The sequence below is a fragment of the Diceros bicornis genome, chromosome 26 (genome assembly GCF_020826845.1).
Source record: "Diceros bicornis minor isolate mBicDic1 chromosome 26, mDicBic1.mat.cur, whole genome shotgun sequence".
In the NCBI taxonomy this organism is placed as follows: domain Eukaryota; kingdom Metazoa; phylum Chordata; class Mammalia; order Perissodactyla; family Rhinocerotidae; genus Diceros; species Diceros bicornis.
This window is the reverse complement of record NC_080765.1, coordinates 46,878,442-46,896,700: the sequence shown is the minus strand read 5'-3', so window position 1 is coordinate 46,896,700 and position 18,259 is coordinate 46,878,442. Positions and strand designations below refer to the sequence as shown.

General features: G+C 58.8%; 2 protein-coding genes across 13 annotated transcripts in view; one reads left to right on the top strand and one right to left on the bottom strand.

Moving 5' to 3' along the window:
* The first annotated feature begins 1,038 nt into the window (after positions 1-1,038).
* Positions 1,039-16,895, top strand: TELO2 (telomere maintenance 2). Of its 4 annotated transcripts, none has more exons than XM_058570391.1 (21): positions 1,041-1,363; positions 2,075-2,410; positions 3,166-3,443; positions 5,729-5,797; positions 6,075-6,222; positions 7,943-8,045; positions 8,152-8,220; positions 8,451-8,592; positions 8,688-8,824; positions 9,369-9,448; positions 9,678-9,779; positions 10,117-10,205; positions 10,416-10,507; positions 10,788-10,904; positions 11,026-11,097; positions 12,353-12,517; positions 13,033-13,124; positions 13,783-13,882; positions 14,057-14,121; positions 14,398-14,513; positions 15,592-16,895. In XM_058570391.1, the coding sequence occupies exons 2-21, from the start codon at positions 2,076-2,078 to the stop codon at positions 15,693-15,695; spliced, it is 2,475 nt and encodes an 824-aa protein (XP_058426374.1). In that variant the 5' UTR covers positions 1,041-1,363; position 2,075; the 3' UTR covers positions 15,696-16,895. The 4 variants fall into 4 exon arrangements, with proteins under 4 accessions (XP_058426377.1, XP_058426374.1, XP_058426375.1 ...); XM_058570393.1 differs by having other exon boundaries at positions 1,042-1,363; positions 2,267-2,410; XM_058570392.1 differs by lacking the exon at positions 10,788-10,904 and having other exon boundaries at positions 15,592-16,475.
* IFT140 (intraflagellar transport 140) overlaps positions 16,581-18,259 on the bottom strand; it is an 89,057-nt gene continuing 87,378 nt past the window's right edge. For all 9 annotated transcript variants that reach the window (XM_058570385.1, XM_058570382.1, XM_058570383.1 and 6 more), the window contains one exon: positions 16,581-17,125. In XM_058570385.1, the coding sequence (XP_058426368.1) occupies positions 16,919-17,125 (207 nt within the window). In that variant the 3' untranslated portion in view covers positions 16,581-16,918. The remainder of the gene's footprint in view (positions 17,126-18,259) is intronic.

Sequence of the window (18,259 nt, the reverse complement as noted above, 5' to 3'; positions counted from 1 at the left end):
ATACCTCAGCTCTACTCCACAGAAACTGCCCAGGTCAGCCCTTCTCACCGCCTGGCCCACACCTGTCCTTACACCAACCGCTCCGCTGGGCTCCCGGCATCCGCGGTTGCCCCCTACCGTCCATTCTCCTAACTGCACCCTGGGTGGACCTTTTAAAATGAGACTGCCCTCGGTTACTGAGCCTAATATTTCTATTTGCCGTCTCACATATTGCATATATACTTTATGTGTCCCCCTGATATGTGAGCACGGACTTTATCTGCTTCATTCTCTGCCCTGGGAGAGTGCTTGCTGCACGCAGCAGGCAATTAATTAATGTATGTTGAATGAATAAATGTTTACCAGATTATCCCACGACGACCGTTTATGTTGAAACGGCACCTCCTTGTGAGGTTTTCCCAGATCACTCCCTAACGCTGCCAAGAGGATGTTCTGCCAAGACGGAAGGTTCCACATCTGCGTTGTGCATTATAGCAGCCACTAGCCGCAGGAGCCCTTGAAAAGTGGCTAGTGCGACCAAGGAACTGAACCGTTCCTTTCACTTGATTTCAGCTAATTTACGGAGCCACCTGTGGCTGGCGGTTACCATGTTGAAAGCTGCAGCTCCTACTCCAGGACCCTGTCTCACCGACGCCGCCGCATTCATTAATACCCGAAATCACGAGCTGTTATTGCTTCCTTGTCTACGGCGCGTTTCCCTGCAAAGGTCGTAGCTCGGGCAGAGTAGGGCCTCGCCCGGGGCTGGGGAGCGAGGCGGGACACGCGGTCGGTGTTCGGCAGGTATTGTGGAGGCGCGCACGCGTGGCGCTCGGGGGAGAATGGGGCTCCGGAGCGGAGAGAGGGCTGGAAGCGATCACTTCGGGGAAGACGGACTCGGAAGCAGAGGGAAGGCGGCGGGGCCCGGGGCGGAGTTACCCGGTCGGAGACAGGCGCGCAGGCCCCGCCCCCGGGAACCACGCCCCCAGAGCCCCGCCCCCTGCGCAGGCGCAGATGTGGCGGCCGCCCCGCGCCTCTTCCGGCACCCCGGCCTCGCCGCAGATTCGTCAGATCGACCCATGAGGACCGGCCTCACAGGCTCAAAAAAATTCAGCGGCAGCCCTTCCCGGACCCTGGGAGCTCGTGCTCCGCGGCCGCGCCCTAGGCCGCGACGAGAGCACGGAGCTGGCATCGGCGGCCGTGGCGAATCGGCGGAGTCTGAGCGCGCGGCGCCGACTCCGGGGACCGAGCTGGTGCGTGCCGACCCGAGACCCCTGCCCGCCGCCGAGGCTCCTTCCCGCCCTTGAGACCTCTGTCGGCCCCGACGCCTCCGCCCGTCCCGAGGCCCCCGCCTGTCCCCGGAGGTCTCTTCCTGCCGCGCCACGAGGTGGGCTCCAGGCGCACGCTGGGGAGGGGCGCGGACGGCTTGCGCGCGGCGTGCAGAGCCCACGTAGACAGGCTGGGCGGGGAGGCCCCGGGCTCTTAGGGACGCTTCTTGGGCCCTAATGCAGCCGTATCCAGTGGCTGAGTGCCCTGGGGACAGACGGGTCCCTACTTAATGGTACTGTGCTGCAGGGGCGCCCCCCCCGAAATAAATACCATCTACAGATGGATTTGGTTTCCAGGGAGTTGGGAGTGCTGACTGGTGCCTCTAGACCAGAGTCTCCCAACCTCTCACTATTGACGTCTGGGTTAGGATAGTCCTCTGTCGTGGGGGCTGTCCTGCGCATATGGGAGTGTACCAGCATCCCTGGTCCACCACCTCCTAGCCGCCAGTAGCACACCCGGTTGTGGCAACCAAAGATGTCTCCAGACACTGGCACGTGTACCTGGGGGACGGTTGCCCTATTGTAGAGGGTACCACGGAGATCCTCAGGCCGTGAAATGGACTCTTGGTGGAGACAGTGACATGCTGGAGGGGGAGGATATTGCTGGGTGACAGCAGAGGTGGGGAGGAATGGGGTTCCCAGGAAGCCTAATAGGGGCCAGAGAGTGGGTTTCTGAGAGCATGTGAAAAATACTTCCTTATCCGAGACTGAGTCTGTGTGGCTGCTGATGCCTCCTCGGATTTCTCACCTGCCTTTCCTGTAAACTCCAGGATGGACCCAGCGCTCTCGGCGGTCCGGCTCACTGTCCGGGAAGCCATTCACACCCTTTCATCTTCTGAGGATGGCAGCCTCATTCTCTCCACCCTGGGGTCCCTGAAGCGCTATCTTGGTGAAACGGAGAACCCAGCCCTCCCCAGGGAGCAGGAGGAATTTGCCAGGGTCCACTTTTCCGCCTTTCTCAGATGTCTTGTCGGCAAGCTGAGCCCGGACTGGCTGGAGCTGCTGCCCAATGGCCAGTTGGAGGAGCTGTGGGCCAGCTTCTTCCTGGAGGGCCCAGCCGACCAAGCCTTCCTGGTGCTGATGGAGTCCATCGAGGGCACTGCCGGGTGAGTGGGGCTGGGTCTGATTATGGGCTTGCTTGTAGCATCCCAAGCATAAGTGTGGCCTGAAAGATAGCAAACCAACAAGTTCTCCAAATTCTGTGAGAATTTAGCATCCTGAAAGGTGAGAGAATAGAACCTGCCCGCGGCAGAGCACCCGAGAATTAAAAGCGGTTTGTGTTAATCTCCTTTGTAATGGGAGGGCTGTTGCTCTCTGTCCTGCCGTGGAGGTGAAGGGGAGAGCAGGAGTGTTTGAATCCCGGCAGCTGAGGCAGTGGCTTCGCTCTAGACGTACGTGACACGGGTCAGCAGTGGGCATCGCCATCCTCCTGAGGCCCTTTTCTCCATTATGGCTCCCAGCTCTGCAGTGAGGCCCCCCAGGCACTGCAGCACACTTACGGGGTGCTCTGTGTGGGGACACCGTGTCTCTGTGAAGCTGGGTTTTCAGCGGTTGCTGTGATAAAAAGCGAGCACCGAGTGAAAATCGGCATGGGGCAGGAGAGGAGGGTGGTGGTGTCCAGTGCAATTCCAAGGTGGAGAAGCTGCGTGGGGCCCAGCAGGCGCTCATGTCCCACTAGTAATTGTGGCTCTTCAGCAGTAGGATTTCAGTACCCTTTCTTTTGATGTGTGTATAGGACGCAAGTGTCAATTAAGTTGTTGGGATTACCTGTGTAATGACGACTGTTGTTACGCCTTTTGGCTGGGGGTCCGAGGATGGAGGGAGCTTGGGGCTCTGCCTGTCACACCCGCTCTTGGTTCAGCCCGAGCTTCCGTCTGATGAAGATGGCGCAGCTCCTGGCCGGGTTCCTGAGCGCGGGCAGGATGGCCGCCGTGATGGAGGGGCAGTGTCGGCAGCACACGGAGCCGGCCTCACCCCTGCTCCAGGAGACGCTCCTCACCAGGGTGGTGGGCCTGCCCGATCGCCTGGGCAACCATCTGCAGCAGGAGAGCCTGGCTATGTTCTTGCCCCAGAACTACGTCCCTCTGCTCGGCGAGGAGGTTGTGCGGGTGCTACAGGCCGTTGTGGACTCTCTCCGAGGTGAGGCCCCCTCTGCAGTGTCCTTCCAACTGTCTTCTCGGGGCTGCCGTCCCCTCTCGCCCTCCCCAGCCTCCTGGGACTTTGGAGTCTCTGGGCGGTGCCACTGGAGGGTCGGACGTTGTCTCCTGTTTGGGGCGGTGGCGACCCCCACACTGAAGTTTCACCCACTTCTTGGCTGTGGCTGTTGGAGGTGAGGTGACCCTTGATTCCTACAGTTCTCGGTCGGCATGTGGTGAAGCCATCCGGATGGGGCTGCTCCCCGCCCGGCCCCTCACTTGGCGTAAGTGGGAGGGTCCATGGTCTGCAGACTGAGGAGCCCTTACTGTGAAAGGGTCTTACCTGGCCGTTGGCCGAGGTCCTCTTCCCGCTGTGGGCTGGGGTCTGTCTCACCTGTATGGGCTTGGTCATCTTGGGTGGAGAGCAGCATGGAGAAGCTTGTTCTCTGGTGTCTGGAGTGGCCGCTGTGGGCCAGCTCTAAGGGGCTTCCTGCTTACTTTCTCCTTCATCACAAAGTTTTTGGGGCGTCAGCAACGTGGCTGCCCCACGTGTGAGTTTCAGGAAGTCGGGGCAGAGGGAGCCCCTCATGTGCCTGGGCGTCAGGTGGTGGAGCTTCGCCTCCCCCGCGTGTGGCCCTGCCCTCTTGGTGGTCCTGCTTCATGTCTGAGAGATGCCCCAGGCTTGGAGGAGGCTGACCTCCCTGGCCCCTGCGCTCCCCGAGCCCAGCCCCTCATCCTGCCTGGATCCTCGCACTGACCTCCCAAGGGCCCCTCCGAGCAGCTGCATGATGCTATTAACATAGAAGCCACGCCTGTGCTCTCTGCTCAGAACTCTCTAGAAGCTTAGAACCCTCTGGACAAGCTGGGGGCCATGTTCCTACTCTCCTGGCTCACTCAGCTTGTCACGTGTTCAGGCGAGTGTCACTTCTCAGGGACGCCTTCCTGGTTGCCCTGTGGAGCTTCACAGCCCTGGGCCATGCTGCTTGCCCCACCCCTGGCCCTTCTTTCTGTGGAACCGACCGTCCCATAACGGCTCGGCTATGCGTGGCGGGGCAGGTGCTTATCTGCCCTGCGCACAGCGGCTCCCCGTGTTCAGGGTCACGGTCGTTCCACGTTTGTTGAGAGAAACAGAGCTAACCTGGTCTCCTTGGGCCTGTTAGCCGCGCCGGGTCCTGCCGGCGGTGGGCTGTGCTCCTGTGACCCTGGTGAAGGCGCCCTCGTGCCCCTTTGAGACGAGAGCCTGTGCCACATGCCCTTCTCTTTGGGGCTCTGGGGGACCGGGACTGGTGTGGTAGCTGTGATTTCACCAGGGTTCCTGCTGGGAGGAGTGGAGGGTTCTTGGGGACTCCCACGGCAGAGGGCTGCCCCAGGAGACTGGCAGGCAGTGGCCAGGGTGTGGCATGGCATCCCTCTGCCAGCCCCGCCCTGCTCTTCTGCTGGGAGTTGGGCTTTTCTTGGAGGGCGAGGATACAAGGTGGGAGGGGTGACCGCTCTGGATAGGCCACTGTCCCCCTCGTGTCCACACAACCCTCTGCTCTCTTGTGCTGCTCGAGGCCCTTCATGCGTGTTGCCTCATGGAGTCCCCATGAGCGCCTGTCACTGTCACAGGTGAGGGAGCCACAGAGAGGTGGGTGCGCGCCGGCATTTATCCAGCCCCAGGGTGCAAACTGGATTCCGGCCAGGCTGCCCAGCCCTGCTGCTCTGTGCTGGGAGATGCCGCCAGGGTGTTCTGGGTGTGCCTAGAGCATGTCTAGAACACAGCTGCTTCACTCTGGGCCACGGCTGCGTGGTATTCCGTCTCTGCGGGATCTCAGACGCAGATTCTGCGTTTCAGTCCATGCATGGGTCCTGTCCGTCTTCTGGTCGGTCCTATCATCCTGCCTCTTCTGGTGGAGCTAGTGCTGCCCCATCCTCTCCTTGTCCCAATGTCCTCGATTCCTCCCTACAGGCAGCTCAGATCTGCCCCTTGTAGCTGACCGCCTCAGCCAGGCCCCCTCTTGGTGCCTCCTTCTCCCTGGTGCCACCCCACTCGTCCCCACTTCATTAAGGTCATTGTGGCGATTAAGCAAGTGAATATGTGTAAAGCTTTTTAAATGGTTATTGTTATTGGCTCTTCAAGTTACAAACAATCTTATTAACATGGTGGTTGGAATTAGATTGATTGCATTGGCATTTTTACAACTCGGGGTCCGCCTGCCCGGGAACAGTGTCTGTCCCTGCTTAGTCAGGGGTTCCTTTATGGCCTGACTGCTGCCCTCTTGTAAAATCGCGTTTTCCCTCCCGTCCCAGGTGGCTTGGACTGCTCCATCTCCTTCGTGTCTCAGGTCCTTGGGAAAGCCTGTGTCCACGGGAGGCAGAGTGAGTGTGTCCTGTCTCGGGAGAAGCCGCGGCACCTTCTGGCCCTCTCCCTGTCTCCTGTTGGCCGTCCCGGGAGGGGCAGCATGGTTGTGCAGGGTGGGAGAATCGCTGCATGTTCAGAATCAGCGAGGGTCCCTGGCCTGGCCCTGGGTGGGCTGATGTTGGCTGTCCTGGGCCCCTTGGCAGGGGCTTAGCTGTGCGACTGGTGGGCCTGTGGGCTGCAGACACTGGACGCCCCATGGCCCCGGGCTCAAGGCCTCCGTGTGCTTCCCCTCAGAGGAGATCCTGGGTGTGCTGGTGCCCCGGCTGACAGCGCTCACCCAGGGCAGCTGCCTCTGGCAGCGGGTCTGCTGGCGCCTGGTCGAATGCGTGCCCGACCGGGCAATGGAGGCTGTGCTCACAGGGCTCGTGGAGGCCGTCCCGGGGTAAGAAGCAAGGCACCCATCCCGCTGCAGAAGCTTCTCTCCCAGGAGAGTGTGGAGTGGGGATCCGGACAACACCACCTGCCGTTCTTGTCTGTATGTAGTCGGTGCTCTCGGCCCATGGGCGGTGGCCCCTCTGTCCGGTGGCCGGTCCTTATTTAGTCACCGTTTGAGGCTGGCTGTTAACTGTGCCAGCAGGCATCCTTTCGGGGCCTACCCAGCCTGGTCCTGGAACCTCCGCACCTGGCTGGTGTTGTCTGCACCTGGCTGGACCGAGACTGATGCTGTGGTCCCCTCTGCTGAGGCCCACGACATGGCCACATCCCACCTGCTTGGGGCCTACCCTTCCTATGCTTTCACAGTAGCGGCCGTCCACGTCAGCACAGCTTTTGTGCCTCAGGCCCATGCATGGACACTGAGGCCGGCTCTCTGGCCCTTTCGCCCTCCACAGGGTTTTGGTGAATCTCCTTTGCACACATCTGTGTGTGCGTTTGCACACGGATCTGTAGGCTGCGCTCTTGAAACGGGGTTGCTGGGTCATTTGGACTGTTGTCGACTGTGCCTTTAGACGGTCTCCCCGGCATGCATGATGGGTGCCTGTTTCTCTGCCAAAAATGCTTTCTCCTTGTGGGCCTCTGCATTTCCTGGACTCTGGGTGCGGGGGTGTGTTAAGGCATCTGTGCTTCTCTCTGTGAACTATCTGATCATGTCTGTCACTCGCTTTTTTTTTTTTTTGCTTGAGGAAGATTGTCCCTGAGCTAACATCTGTGCCAGTCCTCCTCCATTTTGTATATGGGACGCTGCCACAGCATGGCTTGATGAGGGTGTGTAGGTTGCCCGGGATCCGAACCCATGAACCCCAGGCCGCTGAAGTGGAGCACCTGAACTTAACCACTACGCCACCGGGCTGGCCCCTTCACTCACTTTTATACTGGGCTCCCGGCCCTTGTTTACCTGTGAAATCTCTGCAAGAGTGGAGGCCCTTGCCTTTCACTCCACATGCTTCAGGTCTCCCCAGGGTCACTGCTTAGGGTTTCAGGCTCCTCTGTCTCCCCGGTGTCGTGCTCCCGGCTCTAAGGTTGTAGGTCGGTTTGTGTGGGTTTTCCTCCTCTGCTTTTTCAGTTTTCTTACTCTTTTTTCTGTCTTTTAACCTTTACGTCTCTGACCATGTAGCATTTTGGCGTGATGAAGGAGGTGAGAAATGTAGCCTCCACTCTTTCCATGCTGGTTGGAGGGTTTGTCGAGCTCTCACTTACTGAAGGAATCTAGTCTTAGTCTAGATCAGGAGTCTGCAAACTACAGCCTTTGAGCTAAACACGGCCCACCCTGTGTTTTTATAAGTAAAGTTTTATCCGTACACAGCCATGCTCATTCATGTACATCTCTGTTGGTGGCTGCTTCTGGCTACAGTGGCTCTACAGAGCCTGATGGCCCATAAACCTAGAATGTTCATTTTCTGGCCCTTCACAGAAAAGGCTGGCCGCCCTGCTCCGGATGAAGCATTTAACCCTGGACTCAGTCAGAGCAGGGAAGGGGTGTTCTCTTGCATTGAGGCACTGGGCTCTCCCTGGTTTCCACATTTACCAGAAGGAGGGAAAATCAGGACCAACTCAGAGCTGAAGTACGCGCCTGGGCTCGCTGGTGGTTAGCGCAGAGCCCAGGGTCCAGCCCGGATCTGTTGGGATCCGGGGTTCATACTCCCCGCGCCAACTGTACCTTGCAGGCCTGAAGTCCTCGCGCGACTGTTGGGAAACCTGGTGATGAAGAGTAAGAAGGCCCAGTTTGTGCTGACTCGGAAGCTTCTGTTCTTACAGTACAGATGCACGGTGAGAGGCTGGTGCGGGTGTGGGCTGTGGGCCGCCCGGGTCCCAGGAGAAATGACTGGAGTGAGTGGAGCAGGAGCAGTGCTCAGCTGCCCGGCTTTTGTCGCAGACGCCCACACTGCAGAGCCTGCTGGGGTACCTGGCCATGGACAGCCAGCGGCGCCCGCTCCTTGTACAGGTGAGCCCTGTCCGGTCCTCAGTGCCTGCAGAGTCCTGGGCCCACTTTCTGGTGGGAAAGGAGGAGAGAGTGTTCCTGCCTGGGCATGGGGCACTAGCCAGTGCCTCCCTGAGGCTGGCAGTGGGTGACAGGTGCTGGCAAGGACGGTGGTACCCAGACCCGTGTGGTCCCAGGCCATGGCGGGGAGGTGGGTGGGCTGTCTGACCAGGCTGGGCTGTGCCGCCTGCCAGGTGCTGAAGGAGCTCCTGGAGACGTGGGGCAGCGGCAGCGCTGTCCGCCACACGCCCCTGCCGCAGCAGCGCTACATCAGCGAGGCCGTCCTCATCTGCCTGGCGCACCTGGGGGAGGCGGAGCTCCGGGACAGCCGGGACGGTGAGCAGGCGGTGTGGGCACCCCGTCCCTGTCCCCGGGCGCCTCCCTGTCCCTGGGCGCCTCCCAGCGCTCAGTGTGTGTGTCGGTGCTTCCAGAGTTGCTGGCCAGCCTGATGGCAGGAGTGAAGTGCCGCCTAGACAGCAGCTTGCCCCCTGTGCGCCGCCTGGGCATGATCGTGGCCGAGGTGGCCAGTGCCCGGATCCACCCCGAGGGGCCTCCCCTGAGGTTCCAGGTGAGTGAGGACTGTGCCCTCCATGGTCTCCCCAAGCTGCTGTCACTCCAGCCCTGGTGTCACCTCACCTTCCAGGGTCCAGGACCACAGAACATGTGCATGTTGCCATCACATCGGCCCTGGCGGCCCTGCTGAGGGTCGAGGCTCAGGGCAGTGGGTATAGCCTGTCAGCTCCTGCCTGAGCATGTGTGCCGGGGGGTTCCCTGGGGTGTTCGGAAGTCTTTTCTCTAGACAGGGCTCTCTGCAGCCCCAGGCCCTGGTGGACGGTGGATGGGCGTCCCCTCCCCTTCGTCTGCTGAGCCCTCTGGGACGTCCCCGGGGATTCTCACCTCCCTCAGGAGGGGTGGCCCCTCTAGCCTTCAGCACACCCAGTGCCGCCTTCTGCCAAGGCGGAGACTTGGAAAGTGGCTCTGAAAGGCTGTTGGCTGTCAGAGGCCCGGCTAGGGTACTGGCTGCGGGCTGTGGTGGGAGGGCCTTGGGGGGGTGAGGCTCTGCTGCTCCGGCTGCTCCCAGCCCAGCCGACTCCGGCTCCTCTGCATTGCAGTATGAAGAGGACGAACTGAGCCGTGAGATGCTGGCCTTGGCCACCTCCCGGCCTGCGGCTGACAGCCCTCTGGAGGCAGGGTGAGGGTCTCTGTGCCCCGAGGTCCCCACCCTGAGCTCTGGGTGTGGTTGGCTGGGCGGGGCTGTGGGCAGTTCCTGTGCACATGTTAGCTCTCGTCATTCTGGACTCGTGTTGCTGAGTCAGAAGCTAAGAAGACTAGGGTAGGGGTGGAAAGAGCGTTTCCTTGGGTTCTGGGAGCAGAAACTCGTGTGAGGTATCCCTGAAGGGTCCTTCTTTGTTTCCCAAAAGCTCATCTGTCACTCCAGTCACTGCAGAGACCCCTGACAAAGAGACTGAGGACGGTGGCGCCCCACAGCCACGGCCGGAGGGCTCTGATTCCGAGCTGGACAGGTAGGCGGGGATCTGAGGCAGAAGCGCGGAGGTGCAGGAGCAGCCCTGGCTGGGTCAGAGCCCCGAGTGCGAGCATCTCGAGGTTATGGGACCAGCCTTGCAGCGCTGCGCTGAGTGCTCTCTGGCATTTCTCCCACTATGAAGATAAGCGGGTAAGGCTCTCAGCTCCACTGCAGCCTTAGCCCCTCAGCCCTTCCTGAAGCTTCAGGGACTTTGGGGGTGAATTTTGGTGATGCGGGAGCGTGGCCTGGTGGTGGAGGGCGCCTCCATGCCTGTTGTCTGCTCTTGGGCGACTGGCGGGCCTCACTGGTGGGCTGTGTCTGTGCTTCTTCCACAGCGATGACGAATTTGTCCCTTATGACATGTCGGGGGACCGAGAGGTGAAGAGCAGCAAGGCGCCGGTGTACGTCCGGGACTGCATTGAAGGTGGGTCTCTCTCCTCGGTATTGCCCGGCGGAGCACCCAGTGGTGAGGCCCCAGCCCTGAGGACAGCCCTGCCCTGGGACAGCTGGGCTGTGGGGACTGTCCATGTCCTGGAGGTTCACCTCTGCCCAGCGCCCAGACCCTGGCCACCAGCTGCACCTTTCTCAAGGTCGAGGCTGAGGACTGATAGAGGTCCGTCTGGGTTTTGTGCAGCTCTGACCACATCTGAGGACTGGGAGCGCTGGGAGGCGGCCCTGCGGGCCCTTGAAGGACTGGTTTTCAGGAGCCCAGCTGCCACTCGGGAGGTGAGTGGGTGGGGGGACCAGGTTGTCAGTGTCATGGGAGGTGGGTGACATCTTGGGAGGGACGTGTGCTGTTAGGGAACCCGAGCTGGCTTGAGTGTGTGCCTTGGTGGTTCTGTGTCCCCATAGGAGGCCTGCGGCCGGGGCCTCCGCTGGGATGGGGAGGTGGAGGGCGTGGAGGCCCAGGCTCTCTGAGATGTGTCTCTTCGGTGGTAAGGAAGGCGAGAGCTGTAGGGGGCCCGGGGCAGGCCCTGGGGCTGAAGGCACCCTGACCCATGTGCAGGTGAGTGTGGAGCTGGCCAAGGTGCTGCTGCACCTGGAGGATAAGACGAGCGTGGCAGGATTTGAGGGGCTACGCCAGAGAGCCCTGGTGTCCGTCACGGTCACAGACCCGGCCCGGGTGAGTCCCAGCGGCTGTATGGTGCCCAAGGTCGTGTCCCCTTCACCCCCTAGTAGTGTCCGTGTTGGGGCCCTATCTCCACGGTCATGGCCCACAGTGGCCTCTCGTTTGCCTGGCTTAGGTAGCGGAGTATCTGACCTCACAGTTCTACGCTGTCAACTACAGCCTTCGGCAGCGCATGGACATTCTGGATGTAAGTGCGCCCGGGCCCTCTGTCCCACTGGTCAGGCCCAAGCTGCCCTAATGCGAGGGGCCCGGCCTGGCACAAAGCCAGGTGTTTGCTGAAATCTATGTGGACAGGACCAGGGGTCTTCCGAGTCCCTTGTCACTGGACCTAAGAGGCTGGTACTGGCGTCTAATGTTTTCCTGGCAGCGCACAGGATCCAATAGGGGCTTCAGTGGCTGCATTCTGTGTTTTAAATAACAGTTTTATTGAGATATAATTTACACACCATAAAAATTTGCCGTTTGAAGATAAGCAAAATGTGGTATATTTATACAATGGAATATTATCCGGCCTTAAAAGGGAAGAAAATTCAGACACCTGCTACAGCATGGATGAACCTGGAGGACATTATGCTCAGTGAAATAACCAAGACACAAAAGGACAAATACCGTACGATTCCACTTTGTGAGGTCCCTAAAAGAGTCAAATTCACAGAGACAGAGAGTAGAAGGGTGGAGGCCAGGGGATGAGGAGTTGTTGTTTAGCGGGGACAGGGTTTCTGTTTTGCAAGATGAAAAAGTTATGGGGATAAATGGTGGTGATGGTTGCACAACAACGTGAATGTACTTAATGCCAGTGAACTGTACACTTAATAGTGGTTAAGATGGTAAATGTTATGTGTGTTTTGTAACACCAAAACAGAAAGACTAAGACAACACTAAAAATATTTCACCGTTTTAACATTTACAGTTCGGTGGCATTTGGTGTATTCACAATGTCATGTGACCATCATGTCCATCTACTTTCAGAACATCTTGCATCACCCTCCCCTCCCCCAACCCCCGTCTGCCCTCTGTCTCTGAGGATTTGCCTGTCCTGGTGCTTCCTCTCAATGAAGTCATACGTGTGGCCTTTTGGGTCTGACTTCTTTCCCTTGTGTGTTTTCAGGGCCCATCCATGCGTAGCCTGCAGCAGAACTTCATTCCCGTTTCCTATGAGGCGGTGGGGCGTGGGGGCAGGATTGGATGAGCTTTGGGAAAGGAAGTAGCCCCGGCCAAGGGGAGCAAAGGCACTGGCTTGTCACTAGGGAGCATGTCCACCTTTCCCTCATGCCTCTTCCAAGTCAAGTGATCCTGAGATGCTTGGAATTGACTTTCTATGGGCTTCCCAGAACCTCCCCTGCACAGACTGTGAGGACTGCCCGCTCCGACAGGGGTAGGGGGCACTTAGAGGGTCCTTCCGCAGAGTAACGGCAGCTGCCTTGGCTCTTCCTCACCTCTAGGTCCTGACTCTGGCTGCCCAGGAGCTGTCTCGGCCTGGGCGCCTCGGGAGGACTCCCCAACATGGCTCCCCAGGTCCCACCTCCCAGCCTGGCAGCGCTGCGGCTCCTGCCTGGCGGGCAGTTGTGGAGGAGCGGATCAGAAGCAAGACCCGGCGGTTCTCGAAGGTCAGCCAGGACCCAGGTCAGGTCTTCATGGGTGGGGACTTTGGGTGGGCTGGCCCAGCTGTCGGCTACCTCTAGATGCTGTCTGCGCTGAGGGAGCAGTGTCCACGCCAGTGTTGGTGAAGGGAGAGTTTTTGGTACAAACTGACCGATGTGACTGTCAAACTGAAGTAGTTTTAAAATGTGAATGCAGATGTGGGCATGGAAAAAGCCCCAAGGATTCTACGTCAGCAGCAATCGAACTGAGGTGTGCTACGTCATTGGGGTCCATCTAGGCGGGGGCTGATCTTGCCCCCGGGACATGTAGCCACATCGGGAGACATTCTTGGTTGTCACCTGGGTGGGTGTTGCTGGCATCCGGGGTGGGGGCCTGGGAGACTGCTCCTCCTCCCACGGTGCACAGGACGGCCCCTCCACGAGAAGCATGCAGCCAAAGTGTCTGCAGTGTGAGGTCCCACCGAGGGGAGGGCCTGCCCCACACCTGGTGTGGCGCCCCGTGACCACCACATGTTCGGCAGGGCTTTGCAAGGCAGGGACCGGCCACGGGCCCCAACAAATTCAACTCGGTGGCTGGCTCCTTCTTCTTCCCTCTCATTCAACATTTTGACAGGTGAGTGGGAGGCCTGTGATTTGGGGAACAGGGGCCCTGGACACCCTGACAGACAGGAGGCTTCCCAGGGTGGGGTCTGAAGTGGGGCTTGGGGCAACAGTGGGGTCACAACCTAGGCTGTGGTTGTTTGTAGCTTAAATGACGTGAGGGCACTAGGTGTCACGGTCCCCATCACAAATGTTGAGTTCATGGTGGGGCCAGAGCTTTGCTGTGCTGTCTCAATGCTATATGCGCTCTGCCCGACCCTCACTTGCCTCCTCGTCCCTTCTCAGCCTGAGAGGGCTATGGACGTCCCCTCGGCACCACTGCACAGTGTGGGGCTGTGGTGATGCTGGGAAGGGCTGGGGCCTGAAGCCCTTCCCTGTGGAGCAGGGCTGGGGCTGCGCCTTTGCTGCATGTCGCCCTGCAGGTGGCGGTCCTGCTTCTGTGAGGGCCACTGGCCCCTCCTTCATGACCCAGGCCCAGGATTGTGCCAGGCAGCCCTGCAGAGCAACTGGGGCATGTGTCCAACACCTTCTCCTTATAGCTCTGGGCGCCACATGGGGACAGGCAGGGAGGAGGAGCGTCCGGGGTCTAGGGTGTCCCTCGGTGGCCCAGGAGGTAAGGGAGCCGGCCCCAAGTGCCTGGCCTGCACCATTCACTGGATTCTGTGTTGTAGGCCTCTGGTGACCTTCGACCTTTTGGGAGATGACCAGTTGGTTCTGGGGAGACTGGCCCACACCTTAGGGGCCCTGATGTACCTGGCTGTGAATACCATGGTGAGCAGGGAGACAGCAGCTGATGGCCCCTACCTCACGTGCTGTGTGCGCTGTGGTCCTCTCCCCAAGCCTCACCTTGGCCCTGGGAACAGAAGTGTTTGGATCCAAGGACGGGGTCTGAGGCCGGGACTGCTGGGTGCCAAGACCCCTGCCCCCTGGCCTCTGCTGTTTCAGGTGGCTGTGCCCATGGGCAAGGCCCTGCTGGAGTTCGTGTGGGCCCTTCGCTTCCATGGCGATGCGTGAGTGGCTGTGGGGCCGAGGGCAGTGGTCCCACATGGACGCAGCAGGGGGGTGGCTCTGAATCCTGCCGGAAAGTGGTCAGTGGGAGGCTGCTGGCGGCCCCCAGGGGTGGCCAGGAGGCAGCTCGCTGCACTTCCTAAGCAGGAAGGAAGGGGGCCGAGCGGGGCCAAGGGGCTTTTGTTGCCAGGCGTCTGCTGTACTCAGGGGAGAAGCGGGGTCTCCCTGGCCTGGGGTGGGCGAGCACCAAGCTGAGGCCCTCCCGCCTTGCTTGGCAGCTATGTGCGCCGGGGCTTGCTCTCTGCTGTCTCTTCCGTCCTCCTCAGCGTTCCGGCCGAGAGACTGCTGGCGGACCTGCCAGACGAGCTCCAGGAAGCCCGGTCCTGGCTGGCAGGTGAGAGCTGGGCTGTGGGTGCAAGGCAGGCGGGAGGCTGGTGCAGCCTGGAGGGTCTGTGCAGAGGCCCCGGCGCTGAGCGAGTCCCAGTCCATGGCCCAGCACGTGTCGTGTCCCTCTTCGTCTGTGCACTGAGTGTCCCCAGTGTGGGGATGGGGACTCCTACAGGAGGCCCTGAGAGAAGGTGCCCTGTCATGGGAGATGGCATTTGGATTCATTCTGGAAAATTCCAAATCTTTGGAAAGGATACAAGAGGCACACAGCACCATGCATCCTCACCAGATTCACCAATTATTAGCATTTTGCCCACCTCTGTTCTTTTTAAAAAGTGTTGTGGCCAGTGTGGCCTCCCACCAGTAGGTACTTGAGCTGGCCCCCAGAGCCAGCACACCCCTTCCACTCTTGGGCTCACAGCTGGGACTGTACCCCCTGATCTGTGGCCAAAGGCCCAGCGGTTCCCATGGTAACCACCTTCTTTCCTTTCTGCCGGATCCCGGGTCCAGGCGAGGCTCCTCCATGACCCTGAGCTCTCCTGCCTCCCCAGGCTCCTCCAGTCCAGCTCGTCCCAATGGTGCTGTGTGCCTCTTGTATCCTTTCCAAAGATTTGTCTTTGGTCATGTTGGTCCCCCTCGGCATGGGTTTCTCTGACCACGTCTCGAGTTATGTGTGTCAGGGCGGCTCTGGCAGGGCCAGGTCTTCCTCAGGGTCTCATGCTGCAGGTGTGGCATCCAGCGTCCTGGGACGGGTTCCAACGTCTCGGAAAGCAGGCATCTTCCCAGGGGTGAGAGTGGCGCCCTTGCAGTGACTGCTGGGGGCCGTGTGTCTGTTCTGTCCTGCCGCCTCCCGGTCGCCATCACCTGGCGGGGTTCCCAGCCCCAGGTGGAGGGGAGTGTGGCTCCTGCACAGGGACGCAGTCAGGAGCCCTTTGCTGGCGTCTGAGCTGCTTCTATCAGCAGGGACTGCAGCGTGAGCGTTCCGGTGCCTTCACGAAGACATAAATGAGAGGAAACTGAAAAGGGTTGGCCTGCTCAGCACTGTGATACCGCCTGTGTTCTGTTTTTATTTTCATCTTCGGCAGACGTGGCTGAGAAGGACCCAGATGAGGACTGTAGGATGCTGGCGGTGAAGGCGCTGCTGCTTCTGGAGAGACTCAAAGACAGACTCCTCCCACTTTCTTCTTAGTCCCCGGCACCTTCTCAGCGCCAGTCCCACTGGGAGAGGTGAAGGCTGGGCAGGCTGAGTGCAGGGCCCGAGGAGGGATCCCAAAAGTCTTGTGGTTTTGTGGCCAGGCCACTTCGTGGGGTGGGCCGTCTGGTACGAGCGTGCAAGCAGGAAGGCCACTGCCCCCACTCCTGCCACTACTTATAGCCTGGAAAGTCTGAGTGCATAGCTACAGTCCCCACGAGGCCCTCTGGACAGTGCCCCCCACGGACAGAGCACCCTGAAGGTCGGGTCGGGTCCCTGAGGAGGGCCACAGGCAGGGCAGAACCCGCAGAGCGGTGGTTGCTGGAGGGAAGAGGGCACTGATGTGCAGAGCTAGATGCACAGAGTGGTGGCTCCTGGGGCCCCGTGGGCTTCCTAGTGTTATGTCCCCAACCCTCTTCTCACTTAAAGGCAGGTGACTTTGGAAAACAACAAAAAAGGAAGAATAAGAAGGATCTGCAGGTGCTCAAGTCCAAGCTTTGCTTGTGTTCTCACTGCTCAGGCAGGGACCTTGGAGCCCAGACGAGCCGTCTGAAGGGCAGACCTTAAAAATGGGGATGGGAAGGGGACACAGGCCTCTGAGAAGCTATGAGGAGAGTTTTGGGGCTGATGGGTGGGGCTAGGAATGGGAGAGCCTGAGGTCACCATCCCCTCACAGTGGGAGCTGGTGACAGAAAGGGCAGGGCCTAAAGGGCAGAGCCATGAGAGCTGCCGGGAGGCTGCCACGCAGAGGGAACTTGGCCACCCAGTGTCTCCTCACTCCAGCGGACATCCGGTCCTGTGCTCAGGAGTGGGGTGTCCTGCCGGAAACTGTTGGATGTACTGTCACAACCCACCCGGGTGCTGAGACGAGGTACAATAATATACTAACATTCTCAGTTCATGAAGTTCTGGAAATTTCTTAGGCTTTACAGGCTATACTTGGGAAATGTCATGGGAAAAATGGACCAACTCCCTCAGTAAAGGAGCTGAACCAAAAATCCACAGGAGCCAGGAATGCAGAAAGGATGGCTCAAAAATACATACACACTGTCCCCTTTTAAGCAAGCAGCCAGTGCCCCTGGGGCCGCAGTGGTTGGCTGCATCTTTCCATAGCTCTGCCTAGTACTTAAACACAAAAGTTCTTTCAACAAGAGAGCCTCTTGCTACTACAAGTGAATGGAAAATTCCAGAACGGCTTTCGCAGCAGCAGGCTGTGGCCATCAGGGGTCATTCTCCACCTCCTCCATCACCTCCTCGTCGATCTCCTTGTGATCCTCCACACTGTTGTGGCGGATCCGCTCAGGCACCACGCGCGTCAGAGGGATCCCCAGGCCCTGGTGCACGGCGTCCACGGTCTGCTGGCTCACATAGTACGACATGCTGGCAGAGGGCATTCTCTTCCGCATCTCCTCCAGATGCTTGTAGGCCTGGGTCAGACAGAACAGCCGTTTCTGGTTAGTCCACAGTGAGAACCAAAGGGCCCATCCACTTCATCTGCGGCAATGAGTTTCCTGAACACCCAGCCCTTGGGTCAGAGGAAAACTGTTCCCTACTTCTCCAGCGAGCAGGGCAAGGATGCCTTTGTTAGAGGGAGCCGAGTACAATCGTCTGCAGCTTCCCAGCCTCTCCAAGGGGTGGTGGTATTGGAGGACAGACGGTTCAGGCTCTGATGGTCGAAGCTGTAAGCCGTGATCAGCACTACCAGATGAACAGGCACTGCCAGCTGCCCCGGAAAGTCCTGTGAGCAGCTCGTGTATGCAGGCCCGTGGGTGCTTTGGGACCACCCCCCCGGTAGGATCTGCCCACTCTGGATGCACACAGGGAGACCCTGAGGGAAGGACGGATTCATGTCTCTTTTTAATTGACTCTGGGGTGAATGCTTGTCGGGTTGGAGGGCAGGCAGTAATATATATATAAGTAGTTTGTCTTGTTTCCTTTCACCACGCATCAAATTTATCCCAGTTAATTGGGCCTATGATTAATTTGAGTCTCTTGTATGTATGGTCCTTGGTCCTTGGCCAGTAAACTATGGAATTTTCAGTGTTTTTCCTGTGGAACTTCCTCCAGTCCTGTCAGTGGGAATGTGTGGGAGAGCATGGGGGTGCCACGCAGAGTAGCTTAGGGCATCAAGGATCTGAGGCAGGACAGGTGTGCTTACGTCTGCCACATCTACCCTCACCTGCCCACATCTGCTTACACCTACCCTCAACCTACCTATACCTGCCCACACCTGCTCACACTTGCTACAGCTGCGCGCCCACAGGAAGGGCCACACACAAGCATGAGTGGGGAGGAACAGGGCCTCATGTGGCTTCTAAGGCTTACCTCCAAGGTACACTTTATATCAATTCAGAATGTCACCAAAATTTCTAGGAGCTTTTTAATTTTCTTTATGAGGAATAATAATCAGATCTTAGTATTTCTTAAAGATGATTAAACTTTAAGAGCAATTTTATTTTGGGCAGATATAACTAAGATATAAAAAATAAATGAAAGATAAAGATTACAAAGATAAAAATATGAAGATAGAATATGGTTTTTGGAGGGATGGGGGATTGGCA

What these genes read in the sequence shown, in the direction of transcription:
- TELO2 (XM_058570391.1), top strand. Translation starts at nt 2,076, where the DNA reads ATGGACCCAGCGCTCTCGGCGGTCCGGCTCACTGTCCGGGAAGCCATT. An exon ending in CGTCCGGGACTGCATTGAAG is followed by an intron (nt 10,206 to 10,415) that starts GTGGGTCTCTCT and finishes GGTTTTGTGCAG; the next exon opens with CTCTGACCACATCTGAGGAC. An exon ending in CTCATTCAACATTTTGACAG is followed by an intron (nt 13,125 to 13,782) that starts GTGAGTGGGAGG and finishes TCTGTGTTGTAG; the next exon opens with GCCTCTGGTGACCTTCGACC.